This window comes from Pezoporus occidentalis, unplaced genomic scaffold (genome assembly GCF_034315485.1).
Source record: "Pezoporus occidentalis ecotype Australia unplaced genomic scaffold, CSIRO_AGI_Poc_V1 ctg13, whole genome shotgun sequence".
Lineage (NCBI taxonomy): Eukaryota > Metazoa > Chordata > Aves > Psittaciformes > Psittacidae > Pezoporus > Pezoporus occidentalis.
Genome location: NW_026913103.1, coordinates 2,590,342 through 2,614,177, shown reverse-complemented (window position 1 = coordinate 2,614,177; position 23,836 = coordinate 2,590,342). Strand labels below are relative to the sequence as shown.

Here is a 23,836-nt window from a genome sequence, read left to right as displayed (position 1 = left end):
ACGTGCAACAAACTTTGTAAATAGGATTGTCTATCAGGAAGGTGCTGTGCTGTTATCTCTTAGTTTCCATAGCAGAGAATATACCTTGTTCTTCAGTGAACATGAGAACATTCAGGTACACTAACTGTTTAATTCTGTCCTACTATTCATTGCAGAACAACTAGCTCAGCTGGCAGCCAGTCTTAGGAGGCCAGAATTTGGTGCTCCAGGTCTTCCTGGCCGACCAGGGCCACCGGGTGCTCCAGGACCTGCTGGTGAAAATGGCTTCCCAGGGCAACTTGGTCCCCGTGGCTTGCCTGGCCTTAAAGGTCCCCCTGGTGAGATCGGTCGTAAAGGACCTAAAGGTAAGAAATTCTGTAACTGACCTTCATTTATTGACTGTCCCAGGTTGGTGGGGTTGGGGGGGAGGTTGGGTTTGTTTGGTTTTGTTTTTCTTTTTTCTTATTTTTCTTTTGGTTTACAGGTTGTCAATGCACATTGTACACTGTGAAGTGCAACAAGGTCCTGAATCTTTTTGCTAGGAACCTAAGCTGTTTCCTATAACTGTTGTCTCAATTGCCCCAGTGATAAAAGGGCACATTGGCCGGGCCTCAGCAAGGCTTGTTTATAAATTTCTTTTTTTGTCACCAAATCAGTTCTGTAGCAGGAGACAGGATGAGCATCTGCCTTAGACTAGAAGTAAGCAGCTGAGTCACATTCCTGATATTAATTTTCCCTCTCAGGGACATTTGAGGTTCGTGGTTTTTGCATGCTGAGAAGTTCTGGCAGTAATTTTCTCTTTCCTCCACTCAGTCTGGTTGCGACCCTCACTTCTGCAAGAGTTAGGGTCCCAAAAGCTAACACAAACAGTCAGTTTCAGTCACTGATCTCTTAAGTCTATCTAGTTTCTCACATTACAAACAACTGATAACAACCTGCCTCTTATTTGGGTATAATACCTGAGCCACTTAACATCATTCCATCATGTACCACAATCTGTTGATTCTTTGGAAAAGACAAATCCACAGTAAAATTGACTTACCTTACATTTTACAAAAAAAAAACCCAAAACTTTGATCTAAATTAATCTCTTTTGTTCCTGCCTGAGAGGCTTTATACTCCTCCAGAGGATTACAGAGTAGAATTTTCTGCGACGTCTTATGGCCACTATGTATGTGTTAGTTTCTATTCAACAGTCAATTTGATTTGTTTTCTTGAAGGAAGGCTTTATTTAAAAACTGTATTTCTGCACAGAGCTGGTCTGTCACTGGACTTTTGTCTTGAGCTTTATTTGAAAGTAAAATTGGGAAAACCTTTGAGAGAAGGAATAGAATATAAACAAAGCCAACCTTAACAGCTTTGTTGCTAGAGCTCTGTTACTATTTTCATTTAATATAATGGCATCTGTATTCACAGAAGCAACAAAAAAATGGAGACAGAAAGGTGATTGGATATGCTGAATTTGATTCAGCACACAACAGGCTGCACCATGTTAATATTAAAAGATCTATAGAGCATAAAAAAAACAACCCAGATGAGCAAGATGTCATGTTTCCTATCATAATTGTCATCAAATTCCAAGTTACCTTAGAGTAAGCCTTGAAATACAATTACAGATACAAGTGGTGAATGCTCTCATGTGCAAGAACTATCATGGCGGTAGGTATTCTGAAAAGTGTGCAGGCAACCTGAACAAAATCTCAGTGCTTCACTCTATATTCCTGAGTTACCAGAGTTACACAGAGGACCACGAGATGAGCTGACCTTCCCCATCCATTTGTGGGGTTGCCTGAGGTCAGAATGAGAAGAAGAGGGTACCTAAAATGTGATAAAAGGGAAAAGGAGGAGGATGTTGAAAATGGTGTAGAAGCTCACGATAAAGAGGAGATAGAAACGCAAGAATGCGGTACCATGAGATAGAGCAGAAGATACAAAGGTAAAGTGATTTTTGACAGCATCAGCAACAGAGTCAAAAAGAAGTAGCTCAAGGAAGGAGATTATAGTGACCTCAATAAGCAATCTGCGGTAGTGAAGGAGGGCTGAAACAAACAAGAAATTGGTTTGGGATAACCAGCAGTAAACACTATTCCAAAAAGTGTTTAGAAGCTCGAAATAGCTGTAGTCACGTGTTCTTACAAAAGCCCTCAGCCTGTAACCTCAGTCTGTATTCTAAAAAAGCCAAAGTTCCATAACTTTGGTTTATTTCTGTTACATAGGCTATGGCATACTTCATGTGGCACTTATTGTCCAGCTCCAGGTGTTTTGTTTTTCTTTTGTTTTCTCCATCCAACATATCTATTTCTGAGTATAATTCAAATGGGGGTAAAAATCCCCAAACAAACCCCAAGCATCTTAGAAGAACATGGGTCAGGACATCATTTGAAGATGCTAAGAACATATACATCCCCCTGAATTCTCTGCATATTAACTGCTCACCTCTGAGAATGAAAGTAATACTCAAAGCAGGCTGTAAGTAATGTCTCATGAATTTGCTTTAGGTGAACCAGGAGAAAGAGGAGAAAGAGGACTTCCAGGCAGAGGACCGAAAGGTTACCCTGGACCAAGAGGTCTTCCAGGTAAATATAAGAGGGTGAGGTTAAAGAAGAAACATGGTAAACATTTGTTCAGAACTGATCCCTTAAGCTGCCTTGAAAAGATAAAAGGTGTCCATTAACCAACACACTTCCAAATAGCAGTGCTTCATAGGTAATGATGTAGTCACAAGTCAGAATTAAAAGCTCTTTTACTAAGGAGCCACCACCCCAGTTATCTCAGTGTAGAAAGATTAGGAAAATTTCTGCAATGCATTAGGAAAAAAAAAAAAAAGAAGCAATCACATACACCCCCCCATATAAAAAAATTGCCTGTTTTTAATGTAAATAGAAATAATATACACACAAGCACACACACACACGTAAATAAAAACATAAAGCAAAAAGGCCACAGGTTATGTCCCTAGCAGCCTCTGCAGTCTTCAACAGTTTCATAATTTAGGACATTCACTCCTTTATTTTTATGGTCATTAATTACAGTGTTATAGAATAGGGGTCCAGGACAAATTCTTGCTGATAAATGCAGCACAACCGCCCCCTAGTGGCCAGTGAATGAAAGGAAACGTTATTTCTATCCATATCTCCCTACAGCAGATTCCTGTGTGTATGTATAGACAAAAACTACCAAAATCCGTTCTCTTCGTAAAAAAAAAAAACAAACACAAAAAAACCAAAAAACAACCAAAACCAAATCACTTTAGTATATACTGATAGCCAGGACATCTGTGAAATTCACATTTGTTTTCTTTAGAAATTCATCACTAGGAGAGGCTTACTAAAATCACTGTATTTTTACTTTCATGTCTTCAAGGAAGAGACAAAATACACCTTCGTACTCAGCAGTTTGACTCTGTATAGCTCTTCCCCAACACATCTGGGTGAAGAATAAAAATAATTGATAATGCCTGTTACCATAATGCCTGTTACTATAATGCCTGTTTAATATAACTCTGAAGTAGTAAGTAGCATCTGCGCTTTCCTACACTGCACCAGCATGGGTGTCTGCAGCAGTGCTGCAATCAGAACCATTGCACAGCTTTTTATAGCAGCAGATATGCACCAGTATAACTGGAGAGGACTGGGACTGAAACTTCATCGCTGTAGGTGGGTAAATACAGCCTGGCTGTCTGTTAGAGAAACTGTCCCTCTAAGTAGGCAGTCCTCGGGGGAATCCACCGAGAGCAGTGAAAAGCCCATCTTCCTACTGTTTTTAAGAACAGCATGTTCAGTAAAGCTACATGAATACCAAGCGAGTCATATGATGCCAGTTTTTAGATCTGCATCCACTTTTCCAGGTGAACCAGGCAAGCCCAGCTATGGCAGCGATGGCCATGATGGTGAAAGAGGTCCCCCTGGGATGGCCGGTCAGCCTGGAGTTCCTGGTCCTCCTGGCCCTCCCGGACCTCCTGGCTACTGTGAGCCATCGTCTTGCAGAATGGAGGCTGGACAGAGAGCTGATAAGAACATGAAAGGGCCATGAATGGGCAACACGCATGCCAGAACTGTCAGCATCTATTTCCTTCCTGCACAAACAGCTGAGGAAAAAAATAAGGAATGGAGGAGAAATACAAACAAGGAAAAGTGTTCAATCAAGGTTTCAGCAAGGCATTTTTAGTACAGTGGTTGTACATTCTTTCTAAAGGTGTACTTCGCAACACAAGCTGGAACAATGGTGCTTACAGAAATACAGGTGGTGCCTCTGGCTCTTTCTCCTTTGGGGCATTTAAGAGGCATTTGTCTATTTTTATTTTATTTTTTTTAATAAAGAGTTTCTGTGATTTCCCTTCCACCTTTACTTAATTCCTATGTATGATGTACAGTGAAATAATGTGTCTTCAGCCATCAAATAAAAAAGGAACAGTTTATTTACTCCAGTTGTAGCTGTTCTTTTCTGCCTATAAAATAAACTCCAGAGCCCTCCCAGGCAAATTACTCATTTCAGGGACAGTCATTTCAGTGTGTAGATGTGCTGTACGTGATTGCTAAGACTCCTTCAGCTCTTCAGTTGCAGAAGCACAGCTGGGAGGCTGTTCTTATGAAAACCTGCCACCCCTGACACCTTTTATACTGTAAAACTGTGAAGGTACAACCAGTGGGTTCTCATGAATAAGCCATGTGAACTACCCACTTCATTTTCTACTCCAGTTTGTGTTGCATTCATAATTTCATATGAAGTATAGTGCAGCTTGTCTCCTTCTCTGTAAAATTAAAATCAAAGGCTGGTAGCCACTGCCAAGGAGATTCAAAGTCCCAGAAATATGAAAGTTTTATAGTAGAGATTACATACTTTGAAGTAAGATTTGTGGTTGTTCAAAAAACAAATAAAGAATGTTTTAACCCCATATGTTTTTGTATGTATGGTTACACGCAGTACCAATAAACAGAACAGCTAGAAGACAGCCCTTAGCCATCCCAAGTTGCCTTTTTTAGATAAACTCAGGTTTTAGAGGATAATGTGCAATGTGGGTATTTTCTCTCTGTTTGAATTAAAATATCGGTGGTTTTGATTTTACCTTCTCTGAAATGTTTCTCTCTCAAAGACAAACAAAACCTTTCAGTTTGCTTAGTCATCCCAGTTTTCAAATGCAAACTTTGGCACACTTGCTTTAAGCCTTAATTTTTTTCCTAGCCCTTAATTGTGTTCAAAAATAACTGACTTGTAAGCCATGTGAGAATATAAAGCAATAACCAAGTCATCTGAGCTATGCATTTTTGCACGTAACAGTAAAGAGAAAGGTACTGGTATAATATATACTCTGAAAGGAATTATTGAATAAACTAATAGATTAGCCTTAACCAAACTGTAGCTGTATTTAAGAGCCATGTCACTGGCACCTCATGTGTTGACAGAAAATGCCTAAATGGAGATCATTTGGAAGGAAAATGTCTGATAAAGCTGCCTACTAAAAAAAAAAAAAAGCATATGTTCACATTTATTGGAGACTTTTGAGGAGGAGTTAAATGGAATTAATGCTGATAAGCTCTTAATGTCCCTTGCACAGCCCAGTATTTGAAAGGATAAAATCTAAAAGAAGTTGGATCTTTACAAGGAAGTCTTATCTACATGTGTCTACTGCTCTCTTAGTTCCACAGAAGCGGCACTGGATGAATTTCAGGTGAAAGACAGGAAGAAAACAGGCATAAAGAAATACGCCATCCTTCCCAGGGACTCTGGGCAATCCTTGGAACAGCACCATTTTCCAGCACCTCCAGTTTGGCCAAACTCTCTCATAACCAACATCTCCTACATTAATACTACAATAGATGACTGCAAAGAACTTCCTTCTTAAGAAACAAAGCCAGATAACTGCATACATGGTGACTGGCTTGTTCACACATAAAGGTGTTCTCTAAGGTTTTAGAATTAGGTCAGGTTTCACTGACTTACGACACAGCCCTCAAAAGTACCCATTATGTAGTGTAAACATAAAATGTTTGTGGTAATGACAAACTGTAGTTTCACCAGCAAACTTTTATTTTGATTATAAAGTGTGTAAAACTGTTAAAAACAAAACACCCCCCCCCCCCAATAACAGAATAAAAATATTATTTTCCATATGCAATGCATAAACATAATGAACCAAAAGAAGTAAAACCCCCCAATATTTAAATACAAATGTGAAGTGCTTTAAAAAATATAGTCTGAAAAAATGCATAAAATGCCACAATGAAAAAAATTCACAGAGCAGAGAAAACATTCATATGTAAAAACCAAATGAGAATTATTACAATCAAACAAATTCAACACTGAGGGTCATTTCAATACAGCATCTATGTGAGTAAGTGAATAGCTTAAGACTGTGACAGATTTTCTGCCCTCAAGCTGACTCACAAGTTTTAACTTAAAATACAGAACTGAAAAGAAATCCTCGGGCCCATTATAAGTTATTATGGGACATGATTAACCAAGTATTTACAAATGCCAAATCCTGTGAAGGTTACCTGAAGAATGGTAAGCCATACACACACACACACAAAAAAAAAAGGAGGAATTGAAATTTTAGTAACAGCATGTTCAAGTAAATAAAGATTTGGAAAACAGGATTCTGAATGTAAAAGAAACGTAGCAACAATATGAAAAAAAGTAGCACTAGTTTTCAATAAATATATTTAGAAGGCACAAGCAGAGAGACTGAGAGGTTTCACAATCCGCTGGCAGTGGGCTGCCCATTCTAACCAGATGCTCTTGGAATCTTGGTGGATTCCTGAGTAAATCTTGTTCTCATCCCTTTCTGGTTCAACATCATAAAATGCTGTGAGATGTTGTGAACAAAAGACTACTGAAAAATCACTTTTACCTGTCAGGATTTCTGTCACCTAATTCTGTGTCCTAATTCTGGAGGTTTAATTGCACTGTGATAAATACATACACTTGCCAGGCTTGCAGCCCTGGCACTGAAGGCTCCCCAAGGCTTGCTGCGGTGGCTTTGTGCCTCTCCCTTCTCTTGTTCACAGTTGCATCCTCCCTCTCATGATTTGACATGGCATGAAAGGCTGTAATTTCTGACAGAGCCAGTAACAGAAAATACATGAAACATTTCCATTTCCACCCAGAATCCTATTTCACATGTAAATGGCCACATAATAATGCAAAAGACAATATTCTATACACTTAATACATTTCTGTTGAACTGAAACTTAAATGTTGCAAACCAGAAATATAATGGAGAGCAACCAGTTGTCACATTCTGTAATTCATTCAGTGATAGCTGCATATGATTCAGAAATGAAAGAAAAGAGTAAAATAAGGCATGTCATTGAAAACCCTTCAAACATACTGACTGGAGACAGAATGTATTTACAATGAAACAGCAGTAAATAATTAAATGCATTCGAGTTTCTAGAACACCCGACTCAGAGATAAAACTGCTAAAAGACATGTAGACTACATTTTTTTTAGCTACAAACTGAGTTTGGTCTACACTCTGTGATGTTTGTTAGCAATTAATATTTGAAACCCACATTTCCTTAAGGTATTTTGAAACCTGAGTTTTCCACTTAAAACACCAACCATGGAGAAATCACGGCTAAACATGTTCTCTGTGGCCTACACTCACATATATAGAGATGGATTTAAAGATCCATCCAGTACAATCTACTTGTAGTGGACATAAGAAGTTTCAAGGAAAATTTGTATTATTCAGTATAGCCAGAACCTAACAAAAATGTGATTAAAAAATCCCCAAACCAACACTGGTTTGAATTCCAAGATACTTTTCATGTTCTAATATGTCATGTTAGAGCAGTGGTTCTAGTACATTGGTAAAAGACAAAATTAGGGGCTGGCTTTACGTAGTGTATTTGGAGAAACAAGTTTATAAAATGGTTGTTTAGCCCATGGGGTTTTTACAAGACTTTCATATAAACCTTACAGAGAAAGAAGAAAATAACTGAGTGTACACTGACATGAGGAACAGTATTTCACCCGTGTGAAAAAAAAAGCAGCGCCAAAATATTGTGTGCAAATACCCATTAATTTAAAAAATACTTATTTATCAAAGCTGTGCATACCTAACATCTGTCATAATCCACAATCATAAAATATAAAGGAAGGAGGGATGATACCATTGATCCTATTTCTGTATCACAGTGCTCTTAGCATTGAAACCAAATCCAGTTTAAGACAAAAAAATTGGTTCTTAAAATATCTCACTAAGCTGCACTGCTACTCGATCACACAAAGTGTGCTATTATAATTGTTATTCACCATAGCAGGCTCTCTGCTCCCCTAGAGACAAACATCATTATAGAGGACATAAATGATGCCTGAAAGCAGGGTGTCCCACTCTGTGTATTCTTCCGTAACACGCACATATACAAAACACAAATAAAATCTAAGCAATGTTACCTGAAAATAACTACCCAAGAAAGGTGGTGTTTCTGTAAATACCACCATGCAAAACCAAGAGGATTTTAACGGAAAAAAAAAAAAAAAGGTCAGGCTGAAAACCCAACCAGAAACACCCACTTCTGCTTACAGTCTACAGGCGCTGGGTCATTTCCTGGGCAGCTGAGCGAGTTAAGCCTGGGCTTTAGCCTTCGCACTGAAAAGCCGTGTGGAACTCCACCGTGTGGACAAAAGGAGGTATGCGGCAGCCTCAGGAAAGTTTCCCTCTTAACCAAGTTTATTACCTTAGGAAAACCGAGTAGTTCTGTGCATAGCTATTTGAAGGAAATCCCAACACTTTCTTGGTCAGTGATAAAGCAACTTGCCATAAAATCTAATAGCCTGACCATGAACTGGAACAAAGCTTAGAGAGGAAGCTAAGGAAAGCTTTAAAACATTGTCCAAGATACTTCAGTTCAAAGTCCTGTTGTACATAAGCATTCCCAAATCATAAAAAGACCTTATCTACTGGAAAAAAACAATCCCCTGTGTTTATCTCCTTGCGGTACTTACTGCAGCACAGAGTGATCAAAACACATACAAAACTGATAATGCAAATTGCAAGATAGGTGAGCACCTCTCTGCCCTCCCTGGCTCTTTCTCCAAAGCTAAGACATCATCAACCTGAAACTGCAAAGAAACTTCTGGGGCAAAACCTGAAACCTAGGCAGAAGCATGTTTCAAGCTACATTCCACTTTCAGTTCTAAAGATACAGAGTAGGAACAAGCCAATGTGAAGTTAAACTGGGATTAACTCTGCTCCACCCCAGTGAAGAATATGGCATCTTAAAAAATGTATGGAGATAGCCCCTAGGAAAAAATACCCGTTTTCTCACATGAGAAAATTAAAGTGGGCTTTTAGCAAAATAAAAACACAACAAGATAATTACCAACGTTACCTGCAAACCAACTGAAAGTGTTCAAATACATTTTAAAAAGACCTTTAGATTTGAGCCTATAAAAGGAAAAAGGCATCTGTAAGAAACACAGATGAAAAAATAAAACTTCTTCAAATATAAAAAGTGTTCTACTTTCTGATAAATTCAAGTAAATTAACATACAGCAACTGCATCTGGCAAATACCAGATGCTGGGTTTCTGCTAGCTAAAAGCCCCCAAATATACAGATACCACTTAACGCGGCTCAATACTTTATGTACAGCCTTCCAGGACAGGGCTGCTTGGAACCTCTCAGTCACTTGGACACTCTTCACAAGACAGCACCCTTTTGATATTATCACAGAAAACAAAGTTTAAAATTAACTTATGAAGTAAAAAAAAAAAAAAAGGTTTAGATTTTTACATTATTGGAATTACTAGAGAAGGAAAATGAAATGGATGAAAAAATGTTTACGCAAGATACCTGACCAGCAGTTCATTTAACTGAATGCAAAACAGTATTTGGGGCCTGCCCATCTGCTGGTGTATATACATGGGTATACACTTCGGTGCAAGGCCCCTGGCTTTACTGGCTGGGCTGCCAGACCTGTGGCCTGGACAGCAGTAGGTGCCTCAGGACAGGTAAGAACTCAGTTTCAAGCCACCTCACCAGCTCCCAGTGTTAGCACAGATATGGCACTTTGAGGACCAGATTGGCAAATGTGAGCAACACCACAGAGCAAACCATGGGCACAGGAGGTCTGGAACAGGAGTAGTGTGGTCTGAGCTAGGTACAGGCAGGACCGCTTGCTACAAATGCACCTTTGTCCTGGTGGGATGGGTGCCCACCACCTGCAGAGCGGAGGACACACTGGCCTAGAGAAGGGACAGTTACTGCCTCCCAAGGGATGAGCAGGAAAGGTGTGAGGACTGTGGCTCACCCATGGGCTTTGACCTGTCCATCCCCATCCTCCTGAAGAAAAGACAATGCACCCTGACCCCTCCAAGGGGGTCCCCAGCTGCAGGGCATTTTTACAGCTGGCAGATTTCCTCCAGGAGATGGTTTTATGGTAGCTGCAGACTTTCTGCTGTCCTTTCTGCTGCCCTTTCCTGTCCCGGAGATTTACTCTCAGCCTTCCTTCTCTGTTTAGTTAAACATCTTTGCTTCTGGCAAGCACCTTCTTCCCTCCAACATGTCAAGTAGGTATGCTTTTCCTCTTTGAAACCCTACCTGAAGGCTTGGCCTGTGCTCCCCAGCTACCTCAGTTAACTCTATCACCTCTTGCACTCATCTTACTCCTCTGGCCTGGGTGCAAATGCTGGGAACTCTGTTCAGAATAAATGACAGCGTGTTTCTTTTTTTTTTCTTTCTTTTTTTCAAGACAGCCACCAGTCATTTCTAACTGTTTTTAAGCAAAACCCAGAAGTCAGCCGGATTCATGTCTCACTACAGCTTCTCTGGAACTCAGCACTTCCACTTCGGGAACACTTCCCTGGCAGCACAAGCATGAAGTCACCAAAACCACCTCCCTGCCTGACATGGGAGAGAATGACTGGCTGCCCGATGATGGGGCAAGAGCCCTCAGTAGTGCTTGTGTATGAACTTTTGAGGTTTTGGATTATAGGTGTCCATGTTCTCGCAACAGCACCTTCACTTCTTATTGCACTGTATCAACTTCCATAGGACTAATCCTAATAATCAGGAGTGAAACTTTAGACAACCCTCCTCCCTCCTTTTCAGAATCAGCCTCTGCATGATCAATTCTCTCTATCATTTCTTTTGCTCAACCATTTGAGCCCTAAAGGACTTGACTTATGCTTTGTTTTTTTCTTCTTCATGGACATCTGGTCCTGTAGGATTTAATGATGTCTGCAAACTGCACACAATCGTGCTCTCTGTAGCACTTTTCCAAGAGTGTTTTGCATTTTCTCCAACTTTCTCTTGAACTCCAGTAATTTTTTGCAACCAGATATTAGGACCTGTGAGTTTTGCATCCTACTGTTTCCAGGTTCCTCTCAAGTTTATTTTGGCACATTATTATTGCAGGAGGAAGAGGAAAACCGTGCCACCAGTAAGATTAGAGGCTTGTGAAGTTCCTTCTTTTGACTGTCTCAGTGTGTACCCATAGCCATCTGTTGGGACCGCATCCAGTCAGGAGCGATGCTTCTCAGGGCTACATCTGACAATTTTCCAGTCAGTCTGAAGGGATGAGATTAGAGAGATCATAAACATGTCTTTGTTTCCTTCTTTGACATCTAGGAAGTGACTGAAATGATAGGTAGGTGTTGGTGGTGCATGACACAGACCTGGTTCAGAAGGTGTGCTGGAGCCTCTTCAAGGGACATGGACGTTTAGCCTGTACTGAGTTCCCAGTGCTTCAGCTTAGGTCCTGCATTTGCCATGAACATGTATGCTTTGAAACTTCAGAAATGCATTTTTGCACTTAAACTTCACCACCAGCAAGAAAAACAAAGCCATCTTACATACTGAGGCATACATACTCTCTTAAGTTACAATAAAATATCCTTTCTTTGAAGAAAGAAGCTTACAAAAATTATTTAGGCCTATTTTCTCCTCTAAGCAAAATAAATATGAGAAACAAAACACATGGAATGCATGCTGGAAAATATCTGTCATAATTTCATAATTATGACACTACAAATAACATAGAAAAAGGCTAAATTCTGTGCCTTATAAATTATCCATATACCACGCAGTGTCGAGGAGAAAAAAGATAAAATGCGCCAAATATCTCAAAGATTAAATTAACTCATTAAGAGGAGTGAAAAGTGACTGTGAATCCAAGTGTCTAGGGAAGAAGTGTTTATTTCCCACCGGTGCGTGACCGAGTCTGTGATATGTGGTAATAGCAATCTGCTGGATTGCATCTCCCGTTGGGTCCGGCTGGCCCCTGTGGTCCAGGTAAGCCTGGCGTTCCTGGTGGGCCAGGCAGGCCAGTAGCTGGTAAAACAAAGTCAGAATTAGCAGAGTCCTTGCCAGAGCATGTGCAGTGCCCTGCGTTTCATCGCTGCACACCAGCTCATTCGCGACAGGGCAGGTGGGTCTGACTTCACGCCACAACCAAGCATGAAAACCAAGAAAAAAGCCCAGTAGTTCATAAACAACAACAGCAGAAATAAATCTGGAGACTTGTACCTGCAGGGCCAGGTGGTCCAGGGTTACCGAGCAGTCCAATTCCAGGCTCGCCTCTTTCCCCTTTCTGTCCTCTATAACCTACACAGAATAAAGATATGAAAATAAGAAAATTCTCTTATTATAAACCATGATCTGCCATATACCATGTTGCCAGGAAATTATTAAGACAAATGTCACTGGGAAAAAACATGCTCACTTTTATTCTGATATTGGTATTTTTTTTTTCCGAGACAACCCTTGTAAGTTCCTTCTGGAAAATATGATCTTTTCTAGCAGTGACCATTACACCCTCTGCCAGAGGACCCTCACTGTGTTCCTAGCCAGAACTTTCCCACAGCTTTTAAGTTACATTCTTGAAGTTCCTTTAATAAAGAACAAAATGTGTATTCTGCTCCAGTGTTACCTGTTTGACAAAATGATGAAAGCACAAACCCAAAGGCCACCTGGAGTCTGACCAGCCCTTCTCTGCTAGCCCACAAACTGAGCAAGACTTTGCCCTTTCCACTCTACATAAATCTTTATGTCTGTGCTTTTTAGAAAGTACACTGATAGTTGTACGCTGAGATATTCCCCTTTACGCAAAAAAAGACCTGCTCCCCCTCCAGTGTTACACAGCTGCCATCACATGGACTGAGCTTTTGCAGACTTGGGGTTCTAGTATGCAAGGCCTACTTTGATCCAAGTAGCTGTGTATTGCTAAGAAGGGGTGGTTACTAATTATACTATGAATATTTCAGTCCCTTTTCTTCACAGCCATAGCTTTGTATTTATCTAAACAGCTTTCCTCTTTTTAGATGCTGCAACTCATATCCAATAGCTGTTTCTTTTTCCTTAAACCGTTTGTAAAACATTTTATTAGTTGAAAACACTCTGGCTGCTTTAGAGCAAAACACTGGTGGCTATCACTATAACCTTTTCCTTAAGATTTCAAATTAACAATACATCTAGAAATGTACCTTTTCTGTTTAGACCATGCCATTTACATAGGACAGGAGATGAAGGTATTTTTAAAGGAACAAGGGTGACACCTGCCACAATCCCTTACTTTAAAAGGGGTTATAAGGAAACCCTCTTTCCTCCCAACACCTCAGATGTTGGCCTGTAAGGTGATATATGTTGAAGGTTAATTTGCCAACTCCTGGTGACATTTGGAATTAAACTTATTCTGCATCAGGGACCAATACATTTCCAGTGTCATGTATGCCATAAAATAAACTTCCTTTCGTGAAGAGCTGTAACTTAGCTTGAATTAAAAGAGCCACGGCTGAGCAGCCAGCATAGTGGTATCAATCTATCTGATGTCTTCTGAAGATTAATGGGCACTGGCAGATGGATGGCAAAGGTTATCTTGTACTGCAGTTTGTTGCAACACTGGTACTTCATAGGACAATCCAGAAGGAAACCATTATAAGAGCATGGGTACCAATTCAGGGTTGTTACAACAGCCACAATGCAGTTGGAATGGTACATTGAATATGCAAGCTTTCTGTTAAACACAATCTCATTATACACTTCGGTAGAAAGTCTCATTTTCTATTGCAATCATTCTAGGTTTAAAACCAGAGCATCAGCTATCTTACCCTTTTCTCAGGACCCCAAGAAGAAAATTAAAGTGAAGCAAAACCACTAGAAAACACATGCAGAATGGCATGCATCACATAATAAAAAGCTCACAGAGAAATGAAATTCAATTAATCATGCATTCTGGTCAGAGTTGTGTTAAGCAGAATTGTACAAGGCATATGTGCACACAAGCTATAAAGACTCAGAAAAGGGAATATGCAGATGTACATGTTCTGTTCAATTGTGAATCTTGATTTTGCTCTTTGATGACCACAGTAGTATTTATAACTACATTAAGCTGGTTTGCTCTAAAAGTCTTGTGTAGTACACAAGCAGTAGTTGCTAATGTCTGAGAAGCCCAATCATACAACCACAGGATCTATTGCATTTACTTTTTATTATATATGTTTCTTAGTTTACATTAGATAGTTACAGTACATTTCTCACTACAAACCCAGTTAATTGCAATTTTTAAAAGTAGTGCAGCCACTAATCATTTGTTTTGCTTTTCTTTAGTTATGGGGAAAAGAGAGAAATCACATTCAAGATATATCACATTTACAATCTCCATGATAATCATTACTGTAGGTATCTGAGACATCATAATTGAAGAGAGGCTGAGAGAAGACTTAAAGATTTTGTAAACATCACTGAAATTCAAGACAAAATGGAAAAAACCCACTACAATTGGAAAAGGGCAGCCTGACAATAAAAATACATGATCCAGGGTAGTCTAAACAATTACTGGCTGTATCTGAATATGCATGCAAAGGTGTAGTTTGTAGTTCTGATGACAAGTTTGATACAAATATTCCCAGATATCTTAAACTAAATATAATGTTTTATTTAACAGGGTGTAAGCTAGTAAACAGGCTTATATGTAAACAATCTGAACAACGTAATGTGTAAATCTGTCAGGAAAATACTTGATTTTTAATGAGGTATCTTTTGCTCAGAAATAGGGCCATGGTTATACTTCTGGAGGCTAATATTACCTTCTCTCTGAGCTCTAAGTAACAAACTCATACACAGTCAATGGAAAACATTACTGTACATGTAAAACAGATTTAGATTTTAATTGTTTTTAATGTAAAGGCACATATAAGATATTGTCTATTTTTACTGGTAGAATTACAATTCCAGTAAGAGGTACCTGTTTAATCCAAAAGGTAACTGTTTTAGCAAGGTCTTTCACTTGGGTTCCAGAAGCCTTGTTGTGATTTTTGCAACCCAAAATTTTTTATATGTAAACATGTACCCAGTGTGGGTAGTACAGTAAATAGCAACAATATGTAGGAAGTATGTGTTTAAATGGAAAAGCTTTATTTTGCTCACAGGTGGATGGTAACAGCTAAAATCCAGATCTCAGTTTGGTGCTTTCTATAAACATCACAGTCAGAAACATCACGACCACAACATCCTCAGCTCTACATGGAAACCATAGAAAGGTTTGGGTTGGAAGGGACCTTAAAGATCATTTAGTTCCAAAACCTCTGCCACGGGACCTCTGCCATGGGAAGGGACACCTTCCATTAGACCAGGTTGCTCAAAGTTCCATCCAGCCCAGCACTTCCAGGGATGGGGCAGCCACAGCTTCTCTGGGCAACCTGTGCCAGTGTCTCACCACCCTCACAGTAAAGAACTTCTCCTAATATCTAATCTAAATCTCCTCTCTTCCAGTTTAAAGCCATTCCTTGTCCTGTCACGACATGCCCTTGCTTGTAAAAAGTCCCTCTCCAGACTATTTGTAAGGCCCCCTTTAAGCACTGGAAGCTGCTCAAAGGTCTCCCTGAAGCCTTCTCTTCTCCAGGCTGAACAATCACAACTTCTCTCAGCCTGTCTCCATAGGAGAGGTGCTCCAGCCCTCTGATCATCTTTGTGGACTCCTCTGGACTCACTTCAACAGGTCCACATCCTTCTTATGGTTGGGGCCCCAGAGCTGAACACAGTACAGAACTTAATGTCTATGAACTTGGAGGTTAAAAAGTTCTCTTGATTAAACTGCTCCAAAAGGTATTCCACTGATATCGTGGAGACCCTCTTCCATTCACTGTATCAATAATGCAGCACCTGAAACTAGCATCCCAAGTATATAGAGAAATCTGAGGTTCTTTAATACAAATGAGGCAAATACCTTATCATGACAAGGTATGATGAGACAGAAGTTTATCTGCTGTGTTTTACTGTGCAAATACTCTGCATTCATAAAAAACAAACAAATAAAAAGGAACAGGAAGTGTGCTAAAAGCAAGCCCTCTCATCCAGCCTCCATATTCTGCATTCCTTCTGTGTATTATAGCTCTCCCAGCTAAGAGGTGGTAGTTGGGTTTCAAATCAAAGTGAAACAGGTTAACTTCACCCTCCTCAGCAAAGAGTATTTATAGGAGGTGATGCTTGAAACCAGTGCAGCTATTTTAGAAGACTGATTGTATCTGAGCAACATCTACTACAGTGGGTTCTTGACATCAGCCAAGCTGACATCATACTCCACTCCACATGCTCCCACCATACAAAATTAATGAGACTAAAATAAGGGACTAAAGATTTACAACAGATTAGCAATGAAAATAAAGTTCTTTCAGTATTCATAGCCTGACATTTATTTTTTCCTGAGCTGATTTCTTCAGGCTACCATGAGTTATGAAGACCTACAAAACACTAGTTTCCTTTATTTGCTAGAAACAGTGAAGTTTAACTAGATGAAATCTTACTTTCTCCATTGAGAGAAAAAACAACAGTTATATTAACATAAAAGATCTCTGGATTACAAAATTCACTTACTATTATGGTTTTAAAAGTTCAAGTCAATGAAGTTAATAGATCTAGATCCTCTAACACATGACAAGCTAATTGAATACTTGCAAATGGACGACATCGCTATAGCTTGTCTACAAAGTGTTGAAATAAACTTCCTGTTTCTCTATGAAACAGTAGCATCCTTTAAAACTGATACAGAGTAAACAAGTTCCTTTGCTCCCGATTAAACAGATGGTGTACATTTCACTGGCGACACTGCTTCACAGTATCAGCCTGCTGATGTATGTGTCACAGGCTACTATATTAAAAATGAAGAAATATATATATATAAATCTTCTAATCACTATTATATAAAGTATGTTTAAATACCAACGGTATGTTTCATAATTCAAGTTGTAATTCTTTGTTGGTTTTTGATTGCATGCTATATGTTTATTGAGACCATCCTATGAAATAAAAATTATTTGCACCTGAACCACTGGGAAGTACCTGAGAACACACCTTGCTGAAGGCCAGCAGGTAACAGTCCTGAGCTTTATTAGAAATTAACGACTTTATGCCCAAGAGCCTAGCAATTCCTGAAATAGAATTTCTGAAGGCAACAGCTACACTTCCAAAAGTTAGTACTTATGTTTTCTGCCTCTGGGCTTGACCCCTACCTATTGTTTTGCCGTGCAGAAGGAGGCTCTTGTGGAATCCAGCCAGGTGATATCAGATCAGTTCCTGGGGGAACTGGCACCCAACTGAAGGTGTATGGAGGAACTCCTGCAAAGCTGAAAGTGAAGTTAAGCACCTCTTCAGGTGCACAGTGACACCTGCCTTTCCCACTGGCTGGCTCTAGCAGTCTCACTGCTCAGTGTGCAGCATCACAAACAGGTACTGGAGGCGTTCACAGAGGTCCTGTTAATTGCTCTCCAAAACTATCTACTTCTTTTCACTGGCTATATGGGACAACCGATTGTTTCACTCTGACAGTCCAGAAGTGTATTACTGCAATCAACAAAACTCTGGAGCTGGCAATCTGGGTTACACCAAAGTGAGAAATACTAAGGAATATCTGTCAGCCAGTGCTAAATCTGTATTATGACTCGGACATATGTGCACACAGCATGCTACCTTGATGATCTCAGCCACACATGCATGTAACATGCTTCTCCAAGCTGTCTTGTCTGCTACGTCTTTGTGTACGGCTGAATATAAGCTGGAATATAGAAGGATACTTTCTGACCTGTTCAGAGACTTGAATTTCTTTTACTGTTGGCACAAAGCAGTAACACTCACAGCCACAACTGCGAAAGGCATGAAGGACATTTGTAAGTGTGCTTCTCTCACAGGACTATCTCTTACTTGGAGTGTAAAAAGGAGGCAAGACAAATTTTTGGTTTTCTTTCCTTGGAAGTATAATTTCAGATATCTTTTGATGTATCAGAGAAGTAAATGCTTCTCACTTAGGTTACCTTTTACTAATCAAAAAAGAGTATCGAGCATACCAGTAAAATAAATGGAAATCCTGCATACATGGGCACTACTTTTACTTAAGCATAAGGCATGAAAAAGCAGCTTTATTTTTTTTTTCAAGCATAGCTATCACCTTTACTCGTGATGCTCACTAGCTGGAAATGAATCCTAGTACAAAGTTCCACTTTCCAGAAGCATCTTGGACTATCCACCACATACATCATCATTGAACAATCTGGCACTGACATTGAAGTTGACCATTTACAGTAATCTGAATATTTAGGTAATGAAGAAGTCAGTGTTGCAAGATTCTAAGCCTTTTATTCTTTTCCTTGATCCTTTATTCTTGTTCTTCTCATTCTGAGCTCATCACATTTTTCAAGCTTCTCTCAGGGGTTTGCGCTTATCAGTGTTAGTAATTCTTTATTCTTCTTATAGCTTTAGGATCCACACATCTTCAGCTTTACTCTCATGTTCTTCATTCCAGTCTGCCTTGCTCTGACTCCAGAGCAGACCAAACTAACAAAAGATAATAAAGAACTACCTACAGATAAACTGCAAATTAAATATTACCCACCCAAAAAATATTATTTATCAATAAATCCTTTTATCCTCTTATTCTGTTCTCCTCTTCCTTTTAATCTCTGAGAGGCTGACTCTACAGTAGGTCACAGGTACAATAAGCCTGGATTCCTTGAAGTGAATTTTGCACTAAAAGACAGTTCAGTGAAACAAGAGTCCTACGCTGTCCAAATGCAATGTACAAGTTACCATTTGGGGTATAGAGAAAAGCTCGTTACTCTGAAACTGATTTATGAGAATAGGTTACTTCACTGCAAGAAGAATTAATGTGATAATATTTATTTTTTTCATTGTTTCTTAAAGAATATTTGCCTTCAGTTCTTCCTCCCCTGTGTTGTCTCAGCATCATTGCTGAGAGCACTCTGACTTGGAGATCAAATTTTGTTTCATAAATAAGATGGTCTCTCAATATGGAACAAGATCTAAATAGTTATGTTAGAGTGCTGGCAGTTTTTATTCCTTGTTAAAGTTTTTTGGAGAAAAAAAAAACAACCCTCAAAACTGACACAGTAGCCTAGATACCTGTCAGCTTTAGATATCTGTCAGTAATTAAGTGCATCACTTATTAGAATAAAATGCACTGATTAGGAGTTTTTAATCAGTAAAATCCACACATTTACTATGGGTTAATATTTAGATCTAGTCTGGAAAAACATAAGTACAGTTTTAAAAGTTAATCATTAGGAAGCTAGATGGGTAATCCTGCCTTATTTAATAATCATCAGCAAGTGTATAAAGATTTCAATATACACTTCATAGGAACATTTGTTTTTTTAATTCCTACCTTGAATTCCACGTTCTCCTGGTGGCCCTGGCAAACCATCCTTTCCTGGTGGTCCCGGTAACCCATCTTTTCCTGGAGGCCCTGGTTTTCCATGCGCTTGGGAGGCAAGCATTGCAGCAGGCAGCTTCAGCTGGGATACAAACTGAGCCATCCTTTCTTTATTAACAAAGGACACAAAAAAAAAGTGGTTAAGAAATCTGCTTGCAAAGCATGGGAAAAAAAGGCGCCAGGTAAAGTGTTTAATCCTTCTAAACGTCAAGGTATTAAGTGTTCCTGTAAGTAGAGGCCTTCAGTTCCATCTCTAGACTCATGTTTGAGTCTTTACCCTTTGAAATAATCTGAATGAATTTGTACTAAAGTATCTATTATCACTCTCTTTTACTAATGTATTCCAATATTTCAAATAACTTCTGATTCATGGAAGTACTTAAAATACATGAACAGAGAATAATTAGTATTTAACACCCCTATGAAGGGCTACCTTGTATGTTTGTAACTCACAGTAAATTGCAAATTAGAGTTTAAATACTGCAAATTCCAAGTTGTTGGAATATGCAGAATCCTTGAAAAAAATTGCAAAAATATCCATATAAGTGCTCAGCAAACATTATTAATTGCTGAGCATTTAGCTAAGATTTCAGCATGAACTGTTTAAACTGGTGGAATAAAGTGCACTTTTTAACATTTCAGTGTTCCTTAGAGGTAGACAAAATAGGCACTAACCTTGAATCTGTCTCATTTACACTGGATTAAAAAACTTAATTAAGTATTTCACAATTTATCAGGTATTTAATGTGGTGGAGTTTCAGGAGTGGGCATCATACAAAAAATAAAAGTTGATAGAAAATAGGCTAAGTGAAACAAAGCCAGAAGATCTGTGGCATCACTAATGAGGCGTAGAAAATGGAATAGCTTAAAAGACAAACACCAACATTCCCTGTAGGCAGGACACTGTTTAATATTTTATTTTTATGAATAGACTAACTACTTGTTACCGTTCCATTTGAATGGGAAGAAGAGGTACCTTCAGCCAACAAAATGCTTTGGAATACATAGTAGGTTGAACTCCTACGGGGTAGCAGTCTGGGGAATGGTGAAAATACACAGAACAATAGCCTTGTTCTAAAGTGAAAAACTGTCTGAATAGTTTAAAAAGTCTCAAGCTTTATGTGATTTCTTTTATCCCTGAAAGAGAAAAGGTTTTGCAACCACAAATAATAATGACTAACTATCTAAGCATATTGCAGACATAAGAAATGCATTTTGCAATGGAAGAGAAACTACTGTTAAGAGATGTTGGAGCAGAAGCTCATTTCAGACACCTACCTGAGTCATAGCTTTTCAACCCTGACTGAGAAAACACCAGGAAAGAAACGTACCTCCTTTTCAGAGTAAGGACACACCTCAGAAAGATTACGTAGTACAAAGGCCATGACTGAATCTGGTACTTGCCTAAATTGTGCCAGAAGATGGTGGTACGCAAGGGAGCTTTGGATCACATTTGCTGAAAATGCACAGCAGTTTAGACCTGCATGACTGAAAGCTGTCAAGCCTTTCTCTCATTTGGAGAGTCATCCATTAAGCGGCCAAAATAATTAGATCTTTCTATTGTCTCCTCTTTAATAAATATTCAGTGTCTTTAACAATACATTGTAGATACCTATGTATCTGCAATAGTGTATGATACATACATGTATCTAAAATGATACATACATACGTTTGCTATTATGATTTGGAACAAACTGCCTGTTAATGCTAATCTTCTACAGAATTAAATACTTTGTTAACAGATACTGTAATTTATAACTGTTTGAACAGTTATATTGAGTAGACTTAAACAACAATTAAACATAGCTACAGCAACAAAGCAGCTGCCAAATGCAACTTAAGTTACATGACATGTAAAGAAATGCATATAAAGGCTGTAGGGATGTAAAACATTTAGAAGGTAATTTAAGATTTATGTTTAGTTGTATAATACTTCATTTTCTTACCTTCAAAAACCTTAAGAACTTCTTGTTTGATGATTTTTTTTATTTCGTCAAGTGAAACTGTATCAACCTGTTGAGGAAAATAAAAGGTGATATGTATCAGAAGAAATACACAGAGGGCACTTTATAATGATACAAGAATAATAATAAAAAAAAGAAAAGGCAGAAAGTATCATTTAAAATGTAAAGCTTTTACCAAAAGTTAAATATTTGAATGTGTGTGTATTTTTTACTTAACTGCTAAGGTCACTGTATTGCAAATACATTATAATTCTATAAAGACTACTAATACCACGTAGTGGAAGAGGCACTCCCAAACTGTCAAGATTATCAGCATGTTATGTGTAGCAAAATTAATTTTCATTAGACAGCAAGGATGTTCAGTGACACCACTATTCTATGCTTGCCTTTGGCATAGCATTTGCCAGCTTCTCACCCCCTCTAACGACTAGCTGCTTTAAGGCACAGCTGACTAACTAGAACTGCATCCCAGGACCAATAACTTCCCTGGAAAAGTTTTTTAGAGCTTTATCCTATCTGATTTAGGGTAAAAAGAACTCGTAATATGGATATGTCTCTGTGCACACATGGGGACAAACCAAGATATCTGCAACTGACATGTGGCATTTTGCTGACTTTTTAAATGTTGATTTTTCTTTTATTAAGAATCATTTTTGTTTGCCTCATTTCCCCTCTCAGTTGCAAAGACTTAAACTTGAGCTCTTAAGCTTATGAAAAGCTTGAAAATTAATGGTATTGAGTAACTATATTTTCAGGATCTAAATAAATAATTAAAGTTTAAAGATATACCTTAGTTTTTCTAATACCATTGCATTTCTTGTTTGAATTGCCACTGCTCAGCACATGCTACTTTCACATCATCTGAATTCACTGACAACCAAAACTTGTATTTACTTACTGGAAACCCTGGGGGTCCTGGAGAACCCGGGGGACCTTGATGGCCTGGTGACCCTGGATAGCCTCTGTCTCCTGGGGGTCCAACAGGACCCACATCCCCCTTTTCTCCTGATGGGCCAGGTTTCCCTCGTTCACCTTGTGGACCTCTGTCTCCTGGAATACCCTGATCTCCCTGTGTAAAATAAAAGCAGAAAGAAAATCATTGCACACAGTGGAAAAAACTGAGAAAAGCCACCCAAGAGAAAATTCTTCCCTGTTTAGAGATAGCTTTTATGAGTAATGCAAGGAAGCTTATTTTACAGGATAACCCTTGTTTCTGAAAACACACCAAGTAATATTTTGTTTTGTTACACTTTCAGTGTTGAAGTCAATGACAAAAAAAATTAGCTTGACTCTGCAACCTACTTTTCAAGGACAGAACTTTGGTGCAGACAGTTTATAGCCCTTCCACAAGGATTTAGAAACATCAAATATGGTACAGGTAGAATTTAGGTGCTCAAATTTCCCCACGCACAAGGCATCAAGATTCTTCTGTAACTTTCCCTAAAAGCCTGATATTTTATTTCTGCACATAGACAAAATTTCAGTTAATCAAAGAAACAACAAATACACAAATCTATCTATAACGAGTAAATTCCTTGCAAACAAAATGAATTAGATGTCAGTGTTCTGTCCACCAACAACTTCCATCATGGGTGAGATGGCATTTGTTTTATTTGCGAGAAATTAAATCTTTTATAGTCACTTAATGTATTAGCTATTAGGTCACTGAAGTACAGCTGTGGTGCCTAGTGCCACAAGTCACATATTCCGATCATTAATGAACAGCTGGCAGTTCTTAAGGGTCACTGACTGCCCTTGAAGCTTCACTTAAACTAAAGTTAAGCTCCACCACGAGCACCAAACAGCATCAAGAACTAACTACATCATTAATAGCTAAATCCAGAATCTACATTTATGAAGGGTGAATGAATGGAATTAATTGCATTCTTAACCTACAGCTTCTTAAGTCATATTTACATGACAGGTAAAGATTGAAAAAGAAATAAAGAAAGGTAAGGATGCAAGTAGGAGGTTGTATAACACTTTTATCACCTATCTGTCCTCCAAACTGTGATTTACAGTGAGTTGGAGCTTATTATTGACTATAACTAAGCTTCACTACAAAATCAATTATAACTTGGTGAGGTTTTACTGCATTAACTGAAACCATAGCACATTCCCAACTGGAGTTTGAATTGCCCTCAGTAAGAGTGCAGAGGCTCTGAACTCTAAAAGTTTTCTGCAAGAAAAAAAAATCCACAAGTGTCAAAATCTGAGACCTCATCAT

General features: G+C 38.8%; 2 protein-coding genes across 4 annotated transcripts in view; one reads left to right on the top strand and one right to left on the bottom strand.

The window, feature by feature from the left end:
- Positions 1–4,988, top strand: part of COL9A1 (collagen type IX alpha 1 chain) — a 67,169-nt gene extending 62,181 nt beyond the window's left edge. Inside the window, exons 36-38 of one of the 2 annotated variants that reach the window (XM_062608145.1) lie at positions 156–344; positions 2,478–2,555; positions 3,827–4,988. In XM_062608145.1, coding sequence (XP_062464129.1) covers positions 156–344; positions 2,478–2,555; positions 3,827–4,011 — 452 coding nt within the window. In that variant the 3' untranslated portion in view covers positions 4,012–4,988. The remainder of the gene's footprint in view (positions 1–155; positions 345–2,477; positions 2,556–3,826) is intronic. The other variant, XM_062608144.1, reaches the window with a different exon arrangement.
- Positions 4,989–5,983: 995 nt separating this feature from the next.
- COL19A1 (collagen type XIX alpha 1 chain) overlaps positions 5,984–23,836 on the bottom strand; it is a 183,476-nt gene continuing 165,623 nt past the window's right edge. The window contains exons 47-52 of one of the 2 annotated variants that reach the window (XM_062608142.1): positions 22,508–22,678; positions 21,592–21,658; positions 19,598–19,753; positions 12,454–12,531; positions 8,815–12,258; positions 5,984–8,782 (exon numbers count right to left, since the gene is read on the bottom strand). In XM_062608142.1, the coding sequence (XP_062464126.1) occupies positions 12,122–12,258; positions 12,454–12,531; positions 19,598–19,753; positions 21,592–21,658; positions 22,508–22,678 (609 nt within the window). In that variant the 3' untranslated portion in view covers positions 5,984–8,782; positions 8,815–12,121. Of the gene's footprint in view, positions 8,783–8,814; positions 12,259–12,453; positions 12,532–18,292; positions 18,751–19,597; positions 19,754–21,591; positions 21,659–22,507; positions 22,679–23,836 lie in introns of those variants that run through there. The other variant, XM_062608143.1, reaches the window with a different exon arrangement.